At 38.1% G+C, this 21,692-nt stretch overlaps 3 protein-coding genes across 3 annotated transcripts in view; 1 reads left to right on the forward strand and 2 right to left on the reverse strand.

The window, feature by feature from the left end:
• elp2 (elongator acetyltransferase complex subunit 2) overlaps positions 1-9,453 on the reverse strand; it is a 40,735-nt gene extending 31,282 nt beyond the window's left edge. Inside the window, 11 exon segments of the mRNA XM_046835593.1 lie at positions 751-851; positions 1,486-1,584; positions 1,676-1,819; positions 2,333-2,356; positions 2,359-2,398; positions 3,244-3,308; positions 4,513-4,590; positions 5,690-5,831; positions 5,918-5,988; positions 7,327-7,405; positions 9,262-9,453. Coding sequence (XP_046691549.1) covers positions 751-851; positions 1,486-1,584; positions 1,676-1,819; positions 2,333-2,356; positions 2,359-2,398; positions 3,244-3,308; positions 4,513-4,590; positions 5,690-5,831; positions 5,918-5,988; positions 7,327-7,405; positions 9,262-9,393 — 975 coding nt within the window. The 5' untranslated portion in view covers positions 9,394-9,453.
• A 2,112-nt stretch (positions 9,454-11,565) lies between these two features.
• On the forward strand, positions 11,566-18,259 carry abitram (actin binding transcription modulator). The gene is made up of 6 exons (XM_046835597.1): positions 11,566-11,760; positions 13,074-13,125; positions 13,549-13,678; positions 14,296-14,372; positions 15,284-15,353; positions 17,785-18,259. Exons 1-6 carry the CDS (start codon positions 11,583-11,585, stop codon positions 17,911-17,913), a joined length of 636 nt encoding a protein of 211 aa, XP_046691553.1. The 5' UTR covers positions 11,566-11,582; the 3' UTR covers positions 17,914-18,259.
• The window catches only part of ctnnal1 (catenin (cadherin-associated protein), alpha-like 1), a 79,495-nt gene continuing 76,051 nt past the window's right edge, over positions 18,249-21,692 (reverse strand). Inside the window, exons 18-19 of the mRNA XM_046835594.1 lie at positions 20,991-21,074; positions 18,249-20,747 (exon numbers count right to left, since the gene is read on the reverse strand). Coding sequence (XP_046691550.1) covers positions 20,586-20,747; positions 20,991-21,074 — 246 coding nt within the window. The 3' untranslated portion in view covers positions 18,249-20,585. The remainder of the gene's footprint in view (positions 20,748-20,990; positions 21,075-21,692) is intronic.

Genomic DNA, 21,692 nt, shown 5'->3' on the forward strand with positions numbered 1-21,692 from the left:
TTTTAATAATATATGTTGTCTGTTATTTATTATTATTTCTTTTTAGTTTACAGTTAGATGTGGCTCTTCAAAAATAAACAACAAGAATTATGTTAAAGAAATTAGCTTTGGGGGAACCTGATTGGTCTGTAAACTACAAAGGGCCACTTCACTGTTTCTTTTTTTTTCCTACATAAAAATAACTCAAATCTCTCAAATTATCATGGTGGTAATAAAACCGCACCCCTAATCCTCTAAAATCATTCCAGTACTTCTGGACAGCACTGATTCTGTGACTGAGAACTGTCTTTCTACACTCCGGCTGTGCACTCAGCACCTTGTCGGTAAATGAAGACTCGGCTTCTTCTTTTCTTCAGAAAGACATCACCTGTCATCAGCTCTCTGCCAGCTGGAAAACACTCCAACCTTTACTCCAGCTGTGACGCTTACGCTCAGAGAGGACGAGAAGAACAGGCAGATGTTGTCCAGCTGACAGAGCGGATGAAGCGCAGTGGATGAGCTGGCGCCGCTCCTACAACACACTCGCACTATTTGCTTGGCCTGCTGTGCGCTCTGAAGACCTCCATGACGGGCATGGAGGATAGCCAGAGGACGCGTGAATAGAGGACTGAGAAAGGACAGTGACCCATAGTAGGGTCAGAGCTGTCCTGCAGCTCTGTCTGAAGTGGTGACAGGAATGAAAAGTATGCTTCTCTCTCTTACACACACACACACACACACACAGGAAACATACTCTCTACATCAACTGACCTGCTCCACCCACACCCCTGACTCCTCCTCCGGCCCCCAGAGGATCATAGTCTTGTCCATAGAAGCAGAAAGCAGACTCAGAGGCTGTTCCACTGTGCCGCCTGCAGGGGGAGACAAATAGCAAAAAAATGAATTCAAATACATCCAATAGTCACTTCAATTATTAGCTGTAATTAGTGTGCAAAGGGGCGTGAACTTTCCAGAAAATTTCCATGGGAACTTTATCTGGGGAATTTTAGAAATATTCCAAGTTGTAAACTCACCAGGAATATATTGTGATTTATGGGAATTACAGTTATTCGAAATGTTTTATTTCAGTAACTAGAAAAATGTATATAAACTGTATCATATACAAACATAAATATAAACATTTTATTTGGTCATAAGCCGACATGCATGCAAATTAATGAAGATTTTTTAAAATGACTTGATTTTCATTTAAATGCAAGTAGAATAATTATAGATTTCTATAGATAGAGAAGTCTCGATGTGCATAAGCGACTTCTTTAAAAAGTGTTAAAAATAGTTCTTCTGTCCATTTCTGTACAGTACTCTCCTTCTGTATGATAACCCAATTGTGATTGATCAATGTGCAGGGTAGAAATTCAACTGAAACTGGCTGTTTTACCCCAAATTACTCTGCAATTTGGCCGTTTCAATTTATTCCCATATAATCCGGTTAATTCCCATGAAAAGTTTCCAGCCTTGAAAATTCCTGGAATTCTGCAACCCTACCTGTAATGCATTTACCGTCCATAAATGAAGGTTGCCAGTGGATCCCATACACCCAGTTCTCATGGCCAGCTAACACAGTCTCAAGACTCACCGCGTACTCTGTCAGGGGGACAGAAGGGTTAATCCCAGTGAAACAGCACTCACAAAACAATATCTCCACCATGGAAAGACCACCAGGATCAGGCCTTACTTTTCCCCTTCACCTCAAACACATCTTCCTTCATCCTAATAATTCCTTCTGCGGCCTCCTCGGAGTGTGTGTCGCATTTTAGCACCAGCCGCCACACTCTGATCAGACAGTCCTGAGAGCAACTGGCCAACAGCAACTCCTCATCTGGCAACAAACACATTTCCATTATATTTATGGCATTTGCCCTTATAGAAAGCAACTTACAGATATGACAGTTATACAGCTGAGGAAAAAAAAAGAGGATTAAGAGCCTTGCTCAAGGGATCTCCTGCTATGGATCTTTAAAAAGAGTAAAGGTTACAATAACAGCAAATAGGGTGTTTAAGTAACACATTCCAATCTGGTGTTTTGGTGTCCACAATCTTTTGCCCATTTAATATATATATTTTAAATGAATCTGAGAAAAAAAACAAATTAGAAAAATGATAGTAAAATGATTACCTCAGGTGAAAAACCATCCCTAGGTCCCCCTAGGAACTGTCCATGGTATTAATAGTATTAAAGGAAAGTTTGGGTATAAAAGGTTTTTCACTGAAACAGACATCTATGACTTTTTCCAGCTCTGTTAAGAAGCTAGAAGCTCCAGGCTTATGAGAAAAGATGCAAAAACAGCTAACACTTGCTTGAGGAACATTTCAGGAAAGAAATTCTTCTTACCTTTTGCTGCCCATTCAACACCCGGACCCAATCCTCATGGCCTTGAAGTGTGAGAACTTTCTGAAACTGAAAAATAAGCAGGTGAGCACCCGAATTCATAAACAGCCTGTGTTGCTTAAAAAACAAAAATAGAGACTTTCTTTTCTGGGTAAATAGATTTATATTTATTAGTTTTATCAAGCAATCAAGCAATAAAAGTTGAAGCTTTCTTGAAATGCCATCAGGACTGCTAGGGGGCAGCATAATGTCCTTTATTTTTACATTACATTTACAGCATTGGCAGAAGCCCTCATCCAGTTCGACTTACAGCAATCAGGCATAACATTATGACCACCTGCCTAATATTGTTTTGGTCCTCCTTTTGAGCCAACAAATATTAAGAGCCTGAACTTCTTCAGCAGTTTCATCTACAGGAGCTCGTCTGTTGGATCGGACCACATGGTCCAGCCTTCGCTCCACACGTGCATCAATGAGCCTCGGCCTAATAAATATATCCACCCACTAACAGGTGCCATGATGACGAGATAATCAGTGTTTTTCACTTCACTGCTTATAATGTATATTTATTATATAATATATTTTTTTATTCTATACAACTGAGCAGTTGAGGGTTAAGGGCCTTGCTCAAGGGCCAAATAGTGGCAATTCAATGGTGCTGGGATTTGAACTCATGAACTTTCTATCAGAGGTCCTGTGTCTTCACCACTGAGCGACCCCTTCCCCATGTCCTCGTCTCTGAAGGCAGCTTTTTATATAAATTTTGAATAGAGTTTGTATATATAGAATATTTAATTTATTTTTTATTTATATTTATATCTCTTGTAATGTGAAGCTGTCTCTGGTGAAAGAGTTTCCTTCAGAATAAACAAAGTTCTTATCTTATCTTAGAAGATATAGAAAAACTCACATACCTGTCCATTGATCTGCACATACAGATAGACTTTGCTGTCGTCTCCACCGCACGCTAGGATGGGCACTGAATACGCAACGAGAAATGAGAAAAAGTTACCTTACAAATCCCAAATTTATGATTATGTAAACTTACACTATACTGACAAAAGTATTGGGACACCTGACTTGGACTCCCAGCCATACAGTACGTGGTTCTTTGTTAAAAAGTGAAGAAATGTTCCCTTCACGTGAACTAACAGACCCGAACCTGTTCCAGCATGACATTGAACGCCTTTAGGATGAGCGTGAACGCTGACTGCACTCCAGGTCTCCTCACATCACCTACACCCTTGTAGCTCAATAAACCTCCACAAAATCTCATGGAACATCTTCCCAGAAGATTGGAGGGAATTAGAATAGCAAATTGAGACTAAATGTGGAATGCGATGCTCAAAAAGCACATACTGTACTTATGACTAGGTGTCCGCAAACTTTTGGCAAAATAGTGTACCTATAGAAACGGACATGCAGTACAGAAGACGTACACAATATCTGGACACAAAATTGTGGACACCTAATTCCATTCCACATTAAATCCCCATTTCCTGAAATGGGAACCTCCACTCTTCTGAGATGATGTTCCACTAGATTTTGTGTAGATTTGAGTTTTTTTAATTTTTTTTTATCCACAAGGGTGTTAGTAAAGTCAGCTACTAATGCAGGTGAGGTGAGAAGGCCTGTCTATGTTCACATTCATCTCAAAAGGTGTTTAATAGGGTAGCCTGCTCCTATAGCAGGAGATCTTCCACTCCAACCCATGTGTAGCATGGTAGCTTTGTGCACACGGTCATGCTGGAACAGGTTTGGACCTCCGAGTTCAAGTGAACGATCCAAAGACGTTCTATACAATTGTGTACCTCCAACATTGTGGAAATAGTTTAAGGAAGAACCGCATAGTGTGGGAAAATTCAGGTTTCCCCGATTTTTATCCATATAGTGTGTGTACTGTATATACAGTATCTCACAAAAGTGAGTACACCCCCACACTGTTATTACTGAGGACAGATAATCTGTACTGCCACACAAACTACACATTGACTAAAATATATCCAAGTTTCATTTCTACAGTATCGTCTCTTCAGAAGATATACAAAAAAAAAAAAAGTTGCTGAAATGTGAGGGGTGCACTCACTTTTGCGAGTTACTGAATCGATATTTTTAAGGGCTTGTATGACCGTAACATTCAGTCAACGCATAGGCGATGGAGAAGAACGGCATGTGCAGCTTACCTCGGCTGCCTGGCAACAGCGCTAAGGAGACATCCATCATGAAGCCGCTCCCGAAAGATAACGTCTGGAGGCATTCGGCTGGTAGAGGTCATAAACACACCGTGGATGAGAATGAACTCGCGCAGCTGCGACGCATTTTAAAAACCACTGCCTGTTGAATGCATTCTGATTACGTATTAAAACGGGGCACGGATGAGATGGTTTTTTTCCCCCTGCCTCACCTTCGGCGTGCGACGCATATCAAATATTCGTTTGATGTCCACGGATGCCTTTTTTTTTTTTACTTTCTCTCTGAATGTCTCAAATTTGGATTAAATTCTTTCTATGTAACAGAAAAACATGCTGTTAATAAAATACACTTCGGGTATCTGTCTCTTGTCTGAGGACATCAGAGCGGCACATCGGCCAAGCTGCTTATACATTTAAATGCCGCTACAGGTTTCTGCTGATAACAGTATTTTTTTGTTTTAAGGATTCATTTCTGTAATGTTGCCTTGTCTTTGCCTCCTTCTACAAGATACAGGCATTATAAATTATCTGCATAGTTAATTAATGGAAATATCAGCAAAAATTCATACGGATAGTTTTTCCGGGCCGCTGTCATTACGAGAGTGCCCTCTAGATGTGAATCACTGAGGCCACGTTCTTTTTTCCCTACGTGAGACGTAATATAGAGCAACGGAGAGCGCTATATCATATTTATGTCCTATTTATTAATTACATAATTATATTTCATAATTAATATATTCATATATGTTTCATTTAGCACATTTGTTTGTTATTGTAATACATTTCCATACTATTTTCCATGGATTTTTTATTTATTTAATAGGATCCATATTAAAAACTATCGTTTGACTAAACTGGGTTTTGAAAAAAACCCGGCTTTCAATCAGTGACAATTGACACGCAGACCGAGTAGTAACCAGGTTCTAAATAGAGATTATATAACTTTCAAAAATGTCACCCTGAAAGATTATATATATATATATATATATATATATATATATATATATATATATGCGCTTAATAGTCCGGAAATTACGGTACATGTTTATACTTGATTTCTCATAACCTACCAGTAGAGGGCAGACTTGAAACACACAAAATCTCAAACCTATGTTACATGTTACGTCTGTCTTAACGGTGCATAATTGTTGCAAAAAGCATCACTCACCTTTTTCACCGCCGTACGTCCACAGTTTAACCGTGGAGTCTGATGAAGCAGAGACGAGCAGCGAGTCGGAGGAAGACAGCGGTACAGCATCCACTGAACAAACAGGTCCTGAGTGGCCTGAACACACTGCGGAGGCAGCAAACTGGAGCAAAAGGTGATTTATAAATTACAAAAAAGGAAAGCTGGGATATCACAAACTTTTATATAAATCACACAGAAGATACAGACCTGACCATGTTGCTCCTCCCATACAATAATATTACTGTCGGATCCTCCAGATATCAGCAGTGTTTCTGGACCTGTTATATCACAATTAGTACAAAAACATTTACTTTCTCACACACACACACACACACACACACACACACACACACACACACACACACACACATACACAATGCACTAAAATGGTTTATCAATTATATTGTCTGTGCACCAACCATTGGCTACTTTCTAGTTTTACTGAGTTTTAAAGATTAAAGAAACTTTCCCTCTCTGCTCAACTACATTTATTATTCAATAGATAGACTTGTACTCCACTATATTTTACCTCACAATGAGCATCACCAATGACATTTTGAAGATGTCATTACACATCTGCTGCCTGTGAGTGACTTTCTTTGCACTGCTGACCTCATTTTCATTCCAAAAAAAACTTAAGTCATCAGCTTGTCTTTATCCTATAATGCATCCTGGTGCAATCTCTTCCACAGGTAGGTGGCGACAAAATCATTTTTAGTAGCTACTAGTGATGGAAAAATCAGACTTGATTCTTTAAATGTCGTTTATCAAAATAAATCTTTTTTGTTTGTTTTTTTGAGGCATTGTAACATTTTCAATGAGCAGATCCTTAACACATCAACATACACGAACCCGATAATGTCTGGATGAATTTACTGAGGTACCATAGGGGCTGCGGGGAAGCGTAGAAAAATTTGCAGATTTCCGGAATTCCTACTCCTTAACATTTCATTTTACAATATTACCCGTATAGATGTGTACATTTTTCAAATATTATTCGGGAAATAAGCATGTTGATTTTTTAACAGAACTGCGTAATAATGAAATAAACAATTTATGCAGAATGTACAGAGGTGAAAGAAAAAAAAAAAATCGTACGGAGCTCAGTAACCGCACCTGAGGTGTCGTTTTTAACCATAAATAAAGCTCCTAAGTGGCTAAAATGCCGATGATCTGTTTCTGAACGTCGCAATGGAATAGATTTTGAAAGCATTACAAAATACATAGCGAGTTCAATGCAGGAGCGGAGAAATTTAAATTCCATTCTGACCTTATGAAACATTAAAATCTTTTGGATGCTACATTTCAAAATATCAAAAGGTGTTGAGTTAAAATGAGCTTTAAAGTATTTCAACCAAGATGATGAGAAACAGTATTTTCCTACCATAAGGTTTTATTGAAGTCTTAATATGGATGTTTAGGTTTCCCTTTTATACCATTAACACCATAAGCACATGTAACATGACCTTGTGATAATCATTTTTTGCACTGAGCTGTATTTTAGTGGACACATTGGGAGCGCTGGAAAAGCGACTCTCTGATTCCAAACAACTTCATTAAGGACAATCGGTTCAAACAAATCATATAGAAGGATGGACTTCGATAGTCCTGCTCACCACAGTCCTCTCTGTAAATCCACCTCACGGTGTTGACTCTTCCACTGTGCTTATTCAGGAGCTGCACAACTTTCACCTCCTGGAGAACAGGGTCATAAACAAAACGTTAGTTTTTCACTAATCATACCTACAAGATTTCTTTATTTATTATTTATACTTAACCATATTGCTGTTTTTTTGCACCTCTTGACTGCTGCTACTGCTGTTTTTGCACTGCATTGTGTTTGTTTACATTTACGCTCAGTTATAGTGTTTATAGTTCTCTTTGCACAGTACTGTATATTCAGAGTATACAGTAGGTTTACTGGTCGGTGCTGTCTTGTGTTATGTGTATTGTCCCACACTGTCTTGTGTTGTCTGTCTGTACTGTTTGTCTGTCTGTCTGTCTGTCTGTCTGTACCGTCTGTCTGTACTGTTTTTCGTCTGCACTGTTTGCACTAGGTTGCCCTTTGATGCACTTTATCTAGCTTTATGTTATGTAGCTTTATGCTGTGTGTTGTAGCTCTATGTTGTCTAGTGTAGCACCAGGGTTTTGGACAAACGTTGTCTCATTTTTACTGTGCACCACTGTGTATAATAGAAATGACAATAAAAGACTTGACTTGACTAAACCAGAATAGACTAGACTACTTGACTAGACTAGATTAGACTACTTGACTAGACTACTTGACTTGACAAGACTACACTCCACTAGACTAGACTACTTGACTAGACTAGATTAGACTACTTGACTTGACTTCTTGACAAGACTACACTACACTAGACTACGTGACTTGACTAGACTAGACTTCTTGACTTGACAAGACTACACTATACTAGACTAGACTACTAGACTTGACTAGACTTCTTGACTTGACAAGACTACACTATACTAGACTAGACTTTTTGACTTGACAAGACTACACTACACTACACTAGACTACTTGACTTGACTAGACTAGACTAGACTTGATTAGACTAGACTAGACTAGCTGTCTGTCCACACCACAGGAATGAATTAGTGATGTTCTGAAAATAAACTACCGGACCTGTTCGTGAGCTAATCTGTTATTACTATTAATATTAATTATTCCTGTCATATGTTTGGACAGACATGTATGTTTTTATGCAACAAACTGGGTGCTGTAACGGTAGTAAGATTTTACTTTTACCAAATTATTATTAATATTATATATAAATAAATTTACAGACATTTTTTCATTACAAAATCCTCCCTTAAAATGAAAAATGCTCAAGAATAAAGGAAAAGCAGCCAACAAGCACTTGGTACCTCTGGGAACTCCAGAAAATAAAAAACATTTTAAATCACTAAACATTTGTTTCACTTATGCACCAAGTCTCAAATCAAGCACCAAAATCCACCATGATCAGTCACAAGGGAATTATAAAAGTCAGGTAGTGATGAAGGTGAGGAGACCTGGGGTGCAGTCAGAGTTCACATTCATCCCAAAGGTGTTCAGTAGGGATGAGATCAGAGCTCTACAGCAGACCACTCAAAATCTTCCTCTTCAAAGCATGTAAACCAGATCTCCAAGGAGCTCGCTTTGTGCACAGGGGCATTACCATGCTGGAACAGGTTTGGGTTTCCATGTTCAAGCAAAATTGTATTATAGCGCATCTAAAGACGTCCTGTACAATTGAGTGCCTCCAGTTTTGTGGTAACAGTTTTGTAAAGAACCACATAGAGCAGGTAACGTCAGGTGACCCAATACTTTTGGAAATATTGTGTGTATATAATATATTGAGATCACATTGTTGTTGAAGGAAAACCTGAGTTTTGGGTGTGATTGTGATATTATTGTGCTTTATGTATAATAAACCTGTTCTGTAGCCTCCTATCAGAAGTTTACATGCAGTATTAGCTTCCATGCTAATTTTCCAGGACTCCCCGCACAGAAATAAAGTCACAAACAAACACAAACTAAAGTCAGTTACCTGAGGATCGTACAGAGCAACTGAATTACAAGTGCCAAAGGCGATCAGATCTCTGCGGCCCCAGGAGACGACATGCGGGGTTCGGTTCGCGCAACACGCTACATGGCATGTTGTCATCAAGGAGCTCGCCATCTTGACTGTCAGCCGGGTTGCCAGATCTGCCTGTAATCCACTTCACCACAGCGGCAAGCCCTGAATTCAAAACCTGTACATTTGTTGTTGTTGTTTTTCTAAAAGAAATATCATAGTCGTATCCGTATATATCCTTATAAAACGGCCTTGTATTTTATTAAAAAGTCAGTAATAACACCAAAGTTGCTTATAAAATTTTATTTCCCATGTTAAATTGTTGAAAACGACTAATTTTTCTTCGAATAGTATCGCAGGATCTGGCATAATTACATTATGAATTAAAGGATTGAATTTTATTGATTAAAAGAACTAATAGCATTAGATCAGAGAAGATTTTTTTTTCCAATGGAGGGCCAAATACTTGATCGAATGCTAAAAATAACGATAAATTATAACAAACCTTATATCAAAACTAAAGTTGGCACGGTTCCTCTCATTTATGACTTACAAAATATTTTAATATAAGTAAATAATGTTCAAAGTTCACAATTTTACAATCCAATTTACTGTCAAAATAGATTTCAAAACTTATTTACAGCTTTTAAATGACCTCTAATAAGACACATAAAGCTGGTCCTTAGTGTTAGATTTCTATCATGCCCAAACCAAAAATGGATTCCTGGCGAGGTTTAGGCGACGGTGCCCATGCGATCTACCATGCCCGTGGTGTCTTTTCTGATCAGGGAAGAGTCACACAGCATAGCGAACGGTCTTCATTTTAATGCAGACAACAGACAAGGACAAAACCTGAGCTAAAACCTTCTGATTGGGTAGGAAGACAACAGAGATGTGTGAGCACAGACAAAGACGTTCCTTATACCTTTGGCATTCGCATCGTGAAGATCCTAAAGACACCGAACAGACAACATAGGAATGTGTTTAGAAAACTAATGTGAGGCCCAACTTAATCCTAAGCCTAAAGTTTTTCCAAATGACTTTTTTTTCCTTTCAATTTTTTCCCTCGTCTCATATATTTGGCATGGCGAACCAAATCATAGGTTACCACAGGCCCTAGTTTGGACATCTATGCACTATATAGACAAAAGCTTGTATACACCTGAGCATAAAATTGGTGTGTGATTTTTTTAATAACATCCCATTCCACATTTAGTTCTCATTTGCTGTTATAATAATGTCCACTCTCCTGTTTGGGCATCTCTGAGTTATAGGATATAAGAAATACACCAGACTTTTTCATGATCTAATGAATGAAGAGAATGAATGCTGCTGGAGGAAAAGATCCTCACATGAACATTCTCAAAGGTTAGAGTTTCCAAATCCGAACAGGTTTGAAACAAATTGACAAAAAATACATCTTTTCTGTGAGCAAAAAAATGCATGTCCTGAATCTCACACATCTGCTACAGAACTGTGCCGATCGATGCGGCCAAATAGCTTTTAATGCTGAATTTACAAATTTGCAGTATGAGAAAATGGGGACGGTATACAAGTTTTTCCTAATGGCATTTATATCCTTTTTTTGTTTCCCTTTTTTAAGAATATATTTTCTCATATATGGCATCGCAACCAAATAAAAGGTCACCACAGCACAGCTTTGGCCCATGGGCACTATAGTTTGAGCATTTCTGAGCTTCAGAATAAACACAGTACACCAGCAGTTAAAAATGGCATCAATGATGATCATGGTTCCAACAAATAAACATTTATTAGGAGAGTGGATGCTTCTGGAGGCAAAGATCATCACAGGAACATTCACAAAGCTCACAGTTTGTGAATTTTTATGAATCGAAGACAAATCCGGACCAAATAACCCACGAAATGCATGACCTGAATCTCACACAGTTGCTGTAGATCTGAATAAATAACAAGCTTTTAACCATAAAACACCATTTGAAGTTCGAGATAATGTGGACTGCATACATGTTTTATCAAATAGCACATCCTCCACTCTCTTTCCCTTTACTTATATTCATGGCTTAGCCACAGCATGGGCATTTCTGCATTAAGCGTTCGAATAATCATCCAGAAGCAGCGTTTAATCAAATCTGGCAACCCAGCTAAGTGAAATAGATGATCCAAACCTGGTTAGAGACCAAACGACTTTGCAATTTGATATAAAAGTCATATAAAGGACTTTTCGTAAAAAAAAATTAAAACTCTTTGTAGTTTATTTGGAACTAATAAAACTTTTTTTTTATTACTGCTATTTCATAAGCACTACGTTAAACATGTTTCCGATCGGTTTAGAAAAACGGGCGGACCGGGTCTGTGTGAGTGTGTGTGCGTGTGCAACCTGTTTTGTGGTCCGTCATGGAAGTCGGTGTTTGGAGTCTGCGATGGAAGAAGAAGCGCATGAAAGAGCTCCGTCTGTGATCGATCGCTATTATACACGCTGGTATAAAACAGGTGAGATCACATCAGAGACTGGAGCTGCAGCACTGCTTTTCTCCACTTTCACTTTGTTTGTTTGATCGACACGTGTGTTGACATAAAGATGCAGATGAGCCGGAGTGTTAATGAGTTACAGACCTTATAGTACTCAAAAATACCAAAATATTGATTTATAGATAGATAGATAGATAGATGGATGGATAGATAGATAGATAGATAGATAGATAGATAGATAGATAGATAGATAGATAGAGTCTACCAGTTTGAGGCTGTGTTGGTTCGGATAGTTGGATGTACGATTAGACAGATTGATGAATGGATTAGTAGAGTGATAGATGGATAGATAGATGGATGGATGAAAACGTCCTTAAAAAGTTTGAGCCTGTTTTGGCTGGAATCGATGGATAAATAGAAAATATGGTTTACCAGTTTGAGCTTTGGAACAGAACTTATAGAGAATATATTGCTCATATAAATGCACGAGTATTAATTGGAAGTTGATTGACAGTCATAGATAGATAGATAGATAGATAGATAGATAGATAGATAGATAGATAGAGTTTACCAGATTAGGCATGTGTTGGTAGCTGAGTTTGGATTGGATGGATGGAAAATATGGTCTACTAGTTTGAGCCTGTTTTGGTAGCCGGTCTGATAAGGCGGTGATCGATGGATGGATGGATGGATGGATGGATGGATGGATGGAAAATATTTTCAAATAGTTTGAGCCTGAGTTTTGGTAGCTGGTGGGACTGCGGTGGGTTAAAATGGATAGGATGGACAGATGAATAGATAGAAAATATGGTCTACCATTTTGAGCCCTTGTTTTGGTAGCTGTTCTGATTAGGCTGTTATGGATTGATGAATTGATTGATTGATAAATAACTACTTCAATACAGTTGTGAACATGTCCCCAGTCTACACCTTCTCCTCATGACCTGTCCTGCAGCTTCAAGTACTCTAAAACCCATCTAACGTGAAACAACATCAGTCTGGAAAAATCCAGCCTATTCAGAGCAGCTACCAAAAACACAAGCTGAAACTGGCAGACGGTATTTTCCAGATGTTAAGTTCTGGTAGAACCAGAAGCAGTTTCTAAATTCGTGCAACTATCGCAACGTCGTAGACACGCTCTTTTGTATCGTTTTCTATAAGAGAATAAACTCGCCAGTGCCATCGGACAAACATTTCATGATCAGTCCGTTAAGGTCATAATGGCGCTGGAAAATAATCGCAGAAGTCTGTCAGCGCAAGCTGGAGCAGATCCAGAACATCTGTTTCAACACTGAGAACATTGTGGAAATATCACCTTCTTGACTCTCTTTCAGACATGAAAGGAAGATTGGGTGAAGACCACTGCATCCTACAGCACTCAAACAGGTGGGTGTGGTTTTTTTTTGGTTGTTTGTGTGAAAGCTTAAGTGGTTAAGTCATTGGATCCAAAGGTCATGAGTTCAAATCCCACACCAAGCTGCCACTGCTGGGCCCCTGAGCAAGGCCCTTAACCCCATAGCTGCTCAGTTGAGCGAGATAAATGTAGGTCTTTTTAGATAAGTTCATCTGATAAATGTGGCAGTAGTGATAGTAATATGACTAGTAGTATTTGGAGTAGCAGCTCATTGTATTAGATGTTGAGACTTCTGATCAGAAGGTCAGGAGTTCAAATCCCAGCACCACATAGCTGCCACTGTCAGGCCCTTGAGCAAGGCCCTAAACCCTCAATTGCTCAGCTGTCTAACTGAAATAACTATAAGCTATTGAACTGCAACTCTTTTTTTTGTAATTATTATTATTATTTTTTAGGATTTGCATCGTCACTCTTGCGGAGTCTCACCCCGTCCTCCAGCAGGGCCGCAAAATCAAGAGCATCGATTACCGTATCAGTGAAGGATGCAGCCGCCTGAACAACAAAGTTTCGGGCAAATCGAAGCGAGTGAGTTCCTTTTTATATAATACTGTAGGAATAGACAAAGTACGAACTTTACGCATTGCTTAATAGATATTACATTTCTTATATCCAGCTTTGGAGAGTAACGACATAAATGTGATTCGTTACTGTACTTAAGTAGGTTTTTCCCGCATCTGTACTTTACTGAAGTATTTCCATTTTGGAGGGACTTTAACTTCACTCAATCCTTTGAGTGGATAAAAAAAAATGGATCGGTCCAGCAGGCAGCAAGCCACCAATCGGGGTAGAGCGCACGCTCTGTTTTAAACTAGTGATTGGATCACCAACATACAGTTCAGCGTCATTTCAACAGAAAGCGCAACATTTTTAGAGGAATAAATGATGGAAGGAACTCCAGACTCGAACTCGCAATGACACCAGTGTCCTCATTTGAAAATGGCTACAATAAGCCATGAATATAGCCATAATAAATCATAGTACTTTGGATACTTAAGTACATTTGAAGGCAACTACTTTTGTGCTTTTCCTGAGGTAAAAGTTTGAAGGGACAATTTTACTGGAGTCATATTTTACAGAGTGCCGCTCTACTGTATGACTTGTGTACCTCGTCCGCCATCTTTTGCTTTATCTATTGCTTACAGGGCGGGCAGTTCCTCACCGAGTTCGCACCACTGTGCAGAATAACATGCAGCGATGATGTCGAGTACACCGTCTTCAGGTGAGTTACAGATCTCACCCCAGAGGCTTTATTCTACACTGATCAATAGGGAGATGTGTGGGCTTCGAGCTAGGGGGGTGTATAAAGTATCGTGAGTATCGCGATATTTTGTTTGACGATACTCTACCGATTCTCAAAAAAATCCCCCATAAAATAAATCATACAAGATTCATTGTTTCGTTTTGAACAAACATCCCGACCGCTAGAACAGTCATCTTCCCTCCGAACTCAAACGGTGACAGGAAGTACTAGCATAAGGGCGCGCCACTAATGTAGCAGCGGCGTTGACCGACTCGCGCCGACCACATTGTTTTGTTTACGTGCGGTTTGTTTTTAAAACGGCATTAAAAATCTCGTCCAGATGAAGATGAATTTGTGGCTTAAAGAACAGCGCATTATACATAAAGCTAAAGTTAGAACGAACTTTGCTTGCAGGAGTGTAGGACATGACTGTCTTTCCATCCCTGACAGCATTTTCTACCTTTATATGGGAGAAATAGCCGCCCTATGATTGTAGCTTTTAATGGTATAGGTAGGTTTAAGGGGTTCTATGGTTTGGATATGGTGGTGTGTTCTTAATGAGAGCGTTCTTAAAATTACATCCTATTCCTAAAATAAGAAATATCCCAATACATCGCCTTGCTTTCAGTATCGCAAACACGTAGTATCGTGACTCCTGTATCGCGATGCATATCGTATCGCCAGACTCATGCCGATACACAGCCTAACACAGTCAATTGGGACAAGATCACATGAGCCGGTGATCAGATATGAAATCTGGACCATAGAGTAGTAGAGACAGTGAATGACTACTCTTGAAATTACAGCAGTATCAGTGGAGGTCAGGGTTTATTTTTTTTATTTAATTAATCAGCTATGGGCTGTTCCTTATTTGTTCTTCCCTTTTATAGCTGTATCAGGGGACGCCTCTTAGAAGTGAATGAAGACATCCTGAAGCGTCCTGACCTGCTCCTGGAGAAGGTAAGCTTCGAACTGATCTTGCGGCAGAGCTTTAATGCAGGATCCAGGGCACAATTATGTGGACAATTCAAACCAATACAGGTTCTCAAAATGCAAATTCACGGGAGAGGTTTATTAGAGGTCGTTGAATTAGCTGTATTAGGCTTTGAGCTGTACTGTACAATACATTTCTAGTTCTCAACATAAAACTGTATTAGTTAAAGGGAGGCTCTAAAGTTTTTTTTTTAAATTTCTACTGAAAAAGAGTTGGATTCTCACGCAAAACATGGCCTAAGTTTCGGAAAGTCAGAGTATGGCTCTTCATGACGTCATTCCTGGTATGGGCACTTCTCCTGGAAACCAGAGCGAGAGCACACCCACCACCGTGCTTCATTCCGTTGCGGATTTCGTCGCTGCACAAGACTCGCTCGAGAAGAACGTCTCCAAAGTAGTGCGTTTTTTGGAAGTGAAGAAAGCAGAATCTTGTTCAGTTGTTCTTCGCTGTTTTTGGGGGGAAAAGTGTAAAGCTGTACATTTTCTTTAGAAATTTGCTCAAACTAAAGACTCTTTGGAGATATGAAGGATGCAATACTACTCATATATATATATATATATATATATATATATATATATATATATATATATATATATATATATATATATATATATATAACATATATAACTATATAACATGAGGTTGGAATCTGTGTTCTGTCCCCTTTGAGCAGTTTTTTTTTTTTTTTATTAATTTCTTTTTATTATGAAGTCATAAACGAGAGGAACCATGATCGCTTTGATTTGTAATACAATGGTTGGTATAATGAGATGATTTTTCAGACTCAATCGAATTTTTGCTACTTTTAAAGGGAAAAAATGTTTGGGCACCACAGGTTTATCTGGATACGTATTTGCTTTTATTACCGTCTTTATCTGGTTTCTCTTCGATGTAAGAGATTAACTAAGTAAATGTAATTCGTTACTGTACTTAAGTCGCTTTTTAGTGTATCTGTACTTTACTGAAGTGTTTCCATTTGTGGAGACTTTTACTTTCCATTTCAAAGTAAAATATTTTACAGTGTACTTAACTACATTTTGTGAAATCCGTCGTTCCTTTTTATTTATGAGGATAAAATCGTAACTGGTCAAACCACCAATCAGGGTCGAGCGCGCTCTGATTTGAACTTGTTTTGATTGGCGCTTGGTGTATCTACTGATCACCAACATACAGTTCAGAATCAGTTCATTTAAAGAGGAATAAATGATGTAGAAACTCCAGACTCGAACTCACCACAACACACGTTTCCTTATTTGCACGATTAATTTTTTTAAGTAGGTTTTGGGCTCATGATAATTTGAGTAGAAATCAATCAGCGTTAGACTCAATAATATCATTCTATTAATAGATCAGTGTGCTGAGAGTCACAGAGTCTTTTCACATAAACTGAGTTGATTAAGTAACGAATCTTGTGACAAAAATGATAATAGGAACATTATAGTTATAATAAATCATAGTAGTTTGGATACTTAAGTGCATTTGAACGCAAATACTTTTGTGCTTTTAGTCAAGTGAAAGTTAAAATGGACACTTTTACTAGAGTCATATTTTACACCAGTGGTCCCCAACCTTTTTTGCGCCATGGACCGATTTAATGTCAGACAATATTTTCATGGACCGGCCTTTAAGGTGTGATGGATAAAAAACAAAATAAAATACGACCATAAAAACTGGTATTTTCTAAATCTAATAATAAACGTGAATCCACTGTGTTGTTTTTTGTTCATTGTGCTCGCTTGGGGGTTTGAATTTAGCGGTAATGTATTATGTGTTAGCGGCCGGAGCCCCTTTAAGAAGGTAGTGGATGACATGCATGAAGAGTGAGTCATAGACAGATGTGGTGGAGAGCATTCAGTTATTTTCCAAAATAAAACATTGTTCCGAATCAGATGATAAATAAAGTGGAAATAATGTAAGTTATGCATTCTTTCTGTGTCCGGCCCGGTACCAATTGACCCACGGACCGGTGCCGGCCTGCAGCCTGGGGGTTCGGGACCACTATTTTACAGTGTCTCTACTTTATCTCAACTACATGATTTGTGTACTGGTGGCCAGTCTGGTAAAGCTCTCATTTTAACCACTGATTTCCAATTCAAGTCTCTTAAAGGCCAATCATTTTGTAGTTCTCTCTCTCTCTCTATATATATCTATATATCTATATATCTATATATCTATATATCTATATCTATATATATATATATATATATATATATATATATATATATATATATCTCTATATATATCTATATATATATATATATATATATATATATATATATAATGTAGAAAACATGTCTGCCCTAAATATAAATATCAGACAGCATGCATTCAGTACACATTCATAGGCTTTGTGTTTATTCTGTGTTGTATGACAGCGTTTTGTCGTCTTTTCTCCAGCCCTCTACTGACGGCTACATAGCAGTCATCTTACCCAAACTGGAGGAGAGCAAAACTATCACCAAAGACCTTCTGACCAGAGAGCAGTACGAGGACGTCGTCTCTAAACGACTGCAGGAGTCTCTGTAAAATCAACATGACTTCAGGAAGTAAAAAAAAAAAAAAGAAAGAATTGTTTCAGATGTGACGTAGCCGACTATAGAGTCGAAACTAAAGGACATTCTCAGTGCATCCAGTTCATATTACTTTTTTTTTTATTTCTATAATTTAGTTTTACTAGATTTGATATGGGACAAATCATTAAGTGAAATTGATTTAAAATTCTGAAACGGGTCCCGGGATGTGACATTTGCGACCAATATTGGGCCGGTTTTGCTTATTATTATATGATGTGTATATTACTATATCTTGGAGACACATACAGAATATTGTAAATACACAAATAAACGACACTGCTCAAAATGTAAGAAAATAACGTATATATTTTTATTTAGACTTTCTTTGTTCAACAATCATTCAACTGTCAAAATGGTCCAAAAGTAGTTTCACTCCAGGTCTCAGGCTTTACTTAAGCTAACAGTTTGACAAAAGCACAATTCCAAGTGTAGATACATTTCTTTTGGACATTTCGCTCAGCTTCCAGCTCAGGTACCAAAACAAGTGTATCGATGCATCAATATTTATTTATGTATTTATTTTTGGAAAGTCTTCATCCGGACCGTTAGTACCAGAGCTCGGTGCAATTCACGTTTCAAGTAACGTTACGAATCACAGTGACCTATTGGACGCATAGGAGCAGGCGGTTACTGCCACTACAACAAAGTACACCAACAAAACTTGCTTCGTAATACTGTGACGGTCACATTGATACTTTCGTGACTTTCTTCAGCACAGATTTTTTTTTCAGGATCGCAGTCATTTCAACAGTCATTCAGCATTTCTGGAAAAACAAAACCTTTGTGACGTGACGTTTCACAGCCTGAGAGGAGATGGAGCCGGACGTATTTGGCGTCATCTAATAAATGAGGCAGATGCATTAAACACAGAGCGTCGGTTTTTCTAAACTAACGGTCCCCGAGCTGGATTTCATATATATATATTACACTGTGCTGTTAACACTAGAGGTCGACCGATTCATCGCTTTTGCCGATTAATCACCACCGATAGTAGGCAAAAATCCATACTGATAGTTTTTCCAGGTTGCATCCATTGCTGAAGCTGCTGACAAAGTAACAAGAGTGGCCTCTAGAGGCAAATCACTGACACCACATGTATTTTGATTTTACTCGCGAGACAGCGCACTTTAAGGGGAGCGCCAGATCACATTTATTTCATTTAGCTTATTTTTATAATAAAGTTAAGTACTTTTTTTTTTCCTAGTATTCATTTAAAAAAAACTGTCAGTTGATTAACTGGTTATCAGCAAATATGATCCAACCTAGCAATCGGTACAAGCCACTAGCGGTCGACCTCTAGTACACACGATATAAAATATAAACACCTTCTTAGCGGTAGCTTTTTCAGCAGGCGTGAATAGCAGCCCAGTGTGGAATTGACCCGAAAACATGCACTGGGTTTTATGAAGAGGGAGAAAATTGTGCAGTTTTGATCAATGTTTTTTGTTTGCCGTCGAGTGCAAAAGTCTCGAGAGAACTGTTTTTATTTCATTAGTGCTTAAAACGCCAATGCGTTTATACCAATATACTCGGTTTATACCAATATTAAAAAATTATATCATATAAAAAGCTAAAGTATGTTATCACTTTTTTTTTGTTTTTAATTGTAGACATTTCGGCTTCTGAAATTAAACGACCCGATACGCTATAAAGACAAACGTTTGTAACACCTGACTTTAAGATTTTTTTTTTTTTAAACATTCCATTCCATCTTTAGTCCCTATTTCCTGTTATAATATCTTTCACTCTTCTGGAAAGATGTTTTACAAGATTTTTTTGGATAGTTGTATGAGATGAATTCAGCTACAAAGGTGTTAGTAAAGTTAGGTACTGATGTAGGTAAGTTGAGGGTTCATCCCAAAGGTGTTCGGTAGTTTTGGAGGTTTATAGCAGGAGATCTTCCACTCTAAAACATGTAAAGCATATCCTCATGGAGTTTGCTTTGTGCACAGGGGCGTTGTTATGCTGGAACAGGTTTGGGTCTCCTAGTTGAAGACGTATAGTGTGTACAACTTTGTGGGAATATGTGGCTGAAAAGTCGGGTGTCCAAATACTTTTGATCTTATAGATTCGTTTCAATAAGTTAGTTTTTTTTTTTCCCCCTTTCCTTTTTTACTTCTAAAAATTTAAGCTAAAAAGAGAAACTGGGTATGCAGCAACAACAACAAAGAAAATTCGAATAATAAAAACCCAATCTCAAAAATCTTCCTTTACCAATTATTACGGTTTTTAATTATAAAAAAAAACTATTCTAAAATCTGATTGGCTGGAATTCTGTGTTCATTTGCTTAGATGTAAACCGATAAGGTTTTAAGAACACATCTATCCAGGATTATATCCCTAGAAGACATAACCTACTGTGGCTTTCTGCTATATTTTATTACATAATATTGGTTCTAATTGTTAATTATAAAAAAAAAAAAGGAAAAATGATGTATTCTGAAATAAAAGCAGTTCTTGGTTAAAAGACTTTTGGACTTCAATAAATTGAGAGTAGTGCAGCTGGAATGCCAGGAACCACTGCACAACATTAAACATATGTAGCCACGGTGTGTGTGTGTGTGTGTGTGTTCGTTCAGAATGATACTCCAGGTTTCATTAGCTCTGGACTTTAAGGACTCCGAGCTACTTGCTCTCTAAGAAGGTGAGACCGGTCATGTGCTGCTCCAGGGATTTAACCCTGAAGCTGTTCGAGTTTTTTCCATTGAGTGCGTCGTCTTTGACCGGCGTGTGCTGCTTCTCTCTCCAGGCCTGAGGCGAATCCACACTGCTGCACTCTGATTTACACTGACAGGAAGAGGTTGAGGGGAAAGGATAATCAAAATGTGATCTGTTGTTGGACATTTTATCATCATCACATTTTCAGTGGATAACAGCAGAAAAAGGGACCAAATGTAGATGTTCAAAAAGCAGGTGTTTTATTTTATTTATTTATTTATTTTTTTTTACTGTTTCTTGCATTCTTATTATTCGCTTTAGGAAAATATATATTATAATGAAGGTATAAAGAGAATGTTCTTGCGATCGTACCTTTCGGATTAGTTTATCACACAGCGGTAAGAGAGACGCCACCACTGTCATCACTCCTTTGGTGTTGTGTATAGTCGAGTCCACCTGCATGCGAACACACACACACACACACACACACGGAAACTGGTTGTTAGATGACCAAGCTTTCCAAAAAAACATTTAACACCATAGTTGTTTGTCGTACATGCTTTAGAAACGCAATCTATCTACCCTGAGACAACAATCTTCAGTTCCTATGACAGGTGATCGGTGATGCTGATCGTAATTGTTTCCTCTAAAGTAGCTACTACTGTATGTAATGTTCTGCAGGAGAGACGCGGAAACGTCCGACTCTCGATTCTTTTTCTGAGAACAAACGCCCAGAATTATTAGCATTAGCATAAGAGGCTACATACAACATAAAAGTTTAAAGTAGCGTTCTGTTTTAGTCAAAGGTTGAGCCGCCGTGTTGGTCATTTATCTGTTTGTTTTTGTATTTGTCTGTAGCGATTTGCTGTCAGTCTACTAAAAAGTTTGAAAAGCTTATACAAAACATCCACATTCTTACAAATAACATGTGACTGCGAATCCTAAATGATGAAAAAGGTCTTGCTGTGAAAATGAACAGGTAAATATCAAAATGCAAAACAGTATATAGTTTCTGTTATCAGCAATGTGTAATAGTGATGTTCTATTTAAAAACATCTACAATAAAGTGAACTT

This window comes from Silurus meridionalis, chromosome 22 (assembly GCF_014805685.1).
Source record: "Silurus meridionalis isolate SWU-2019-XX chromosome 22, ASM1480568v1, whole genome shotgun sequence".
Lineage (NCBI taxonomy): Eukaryota > Metazoa > Chordata > Actinopteri > Siluriformes > Siluridae > Silurus > Silurus meridionalis.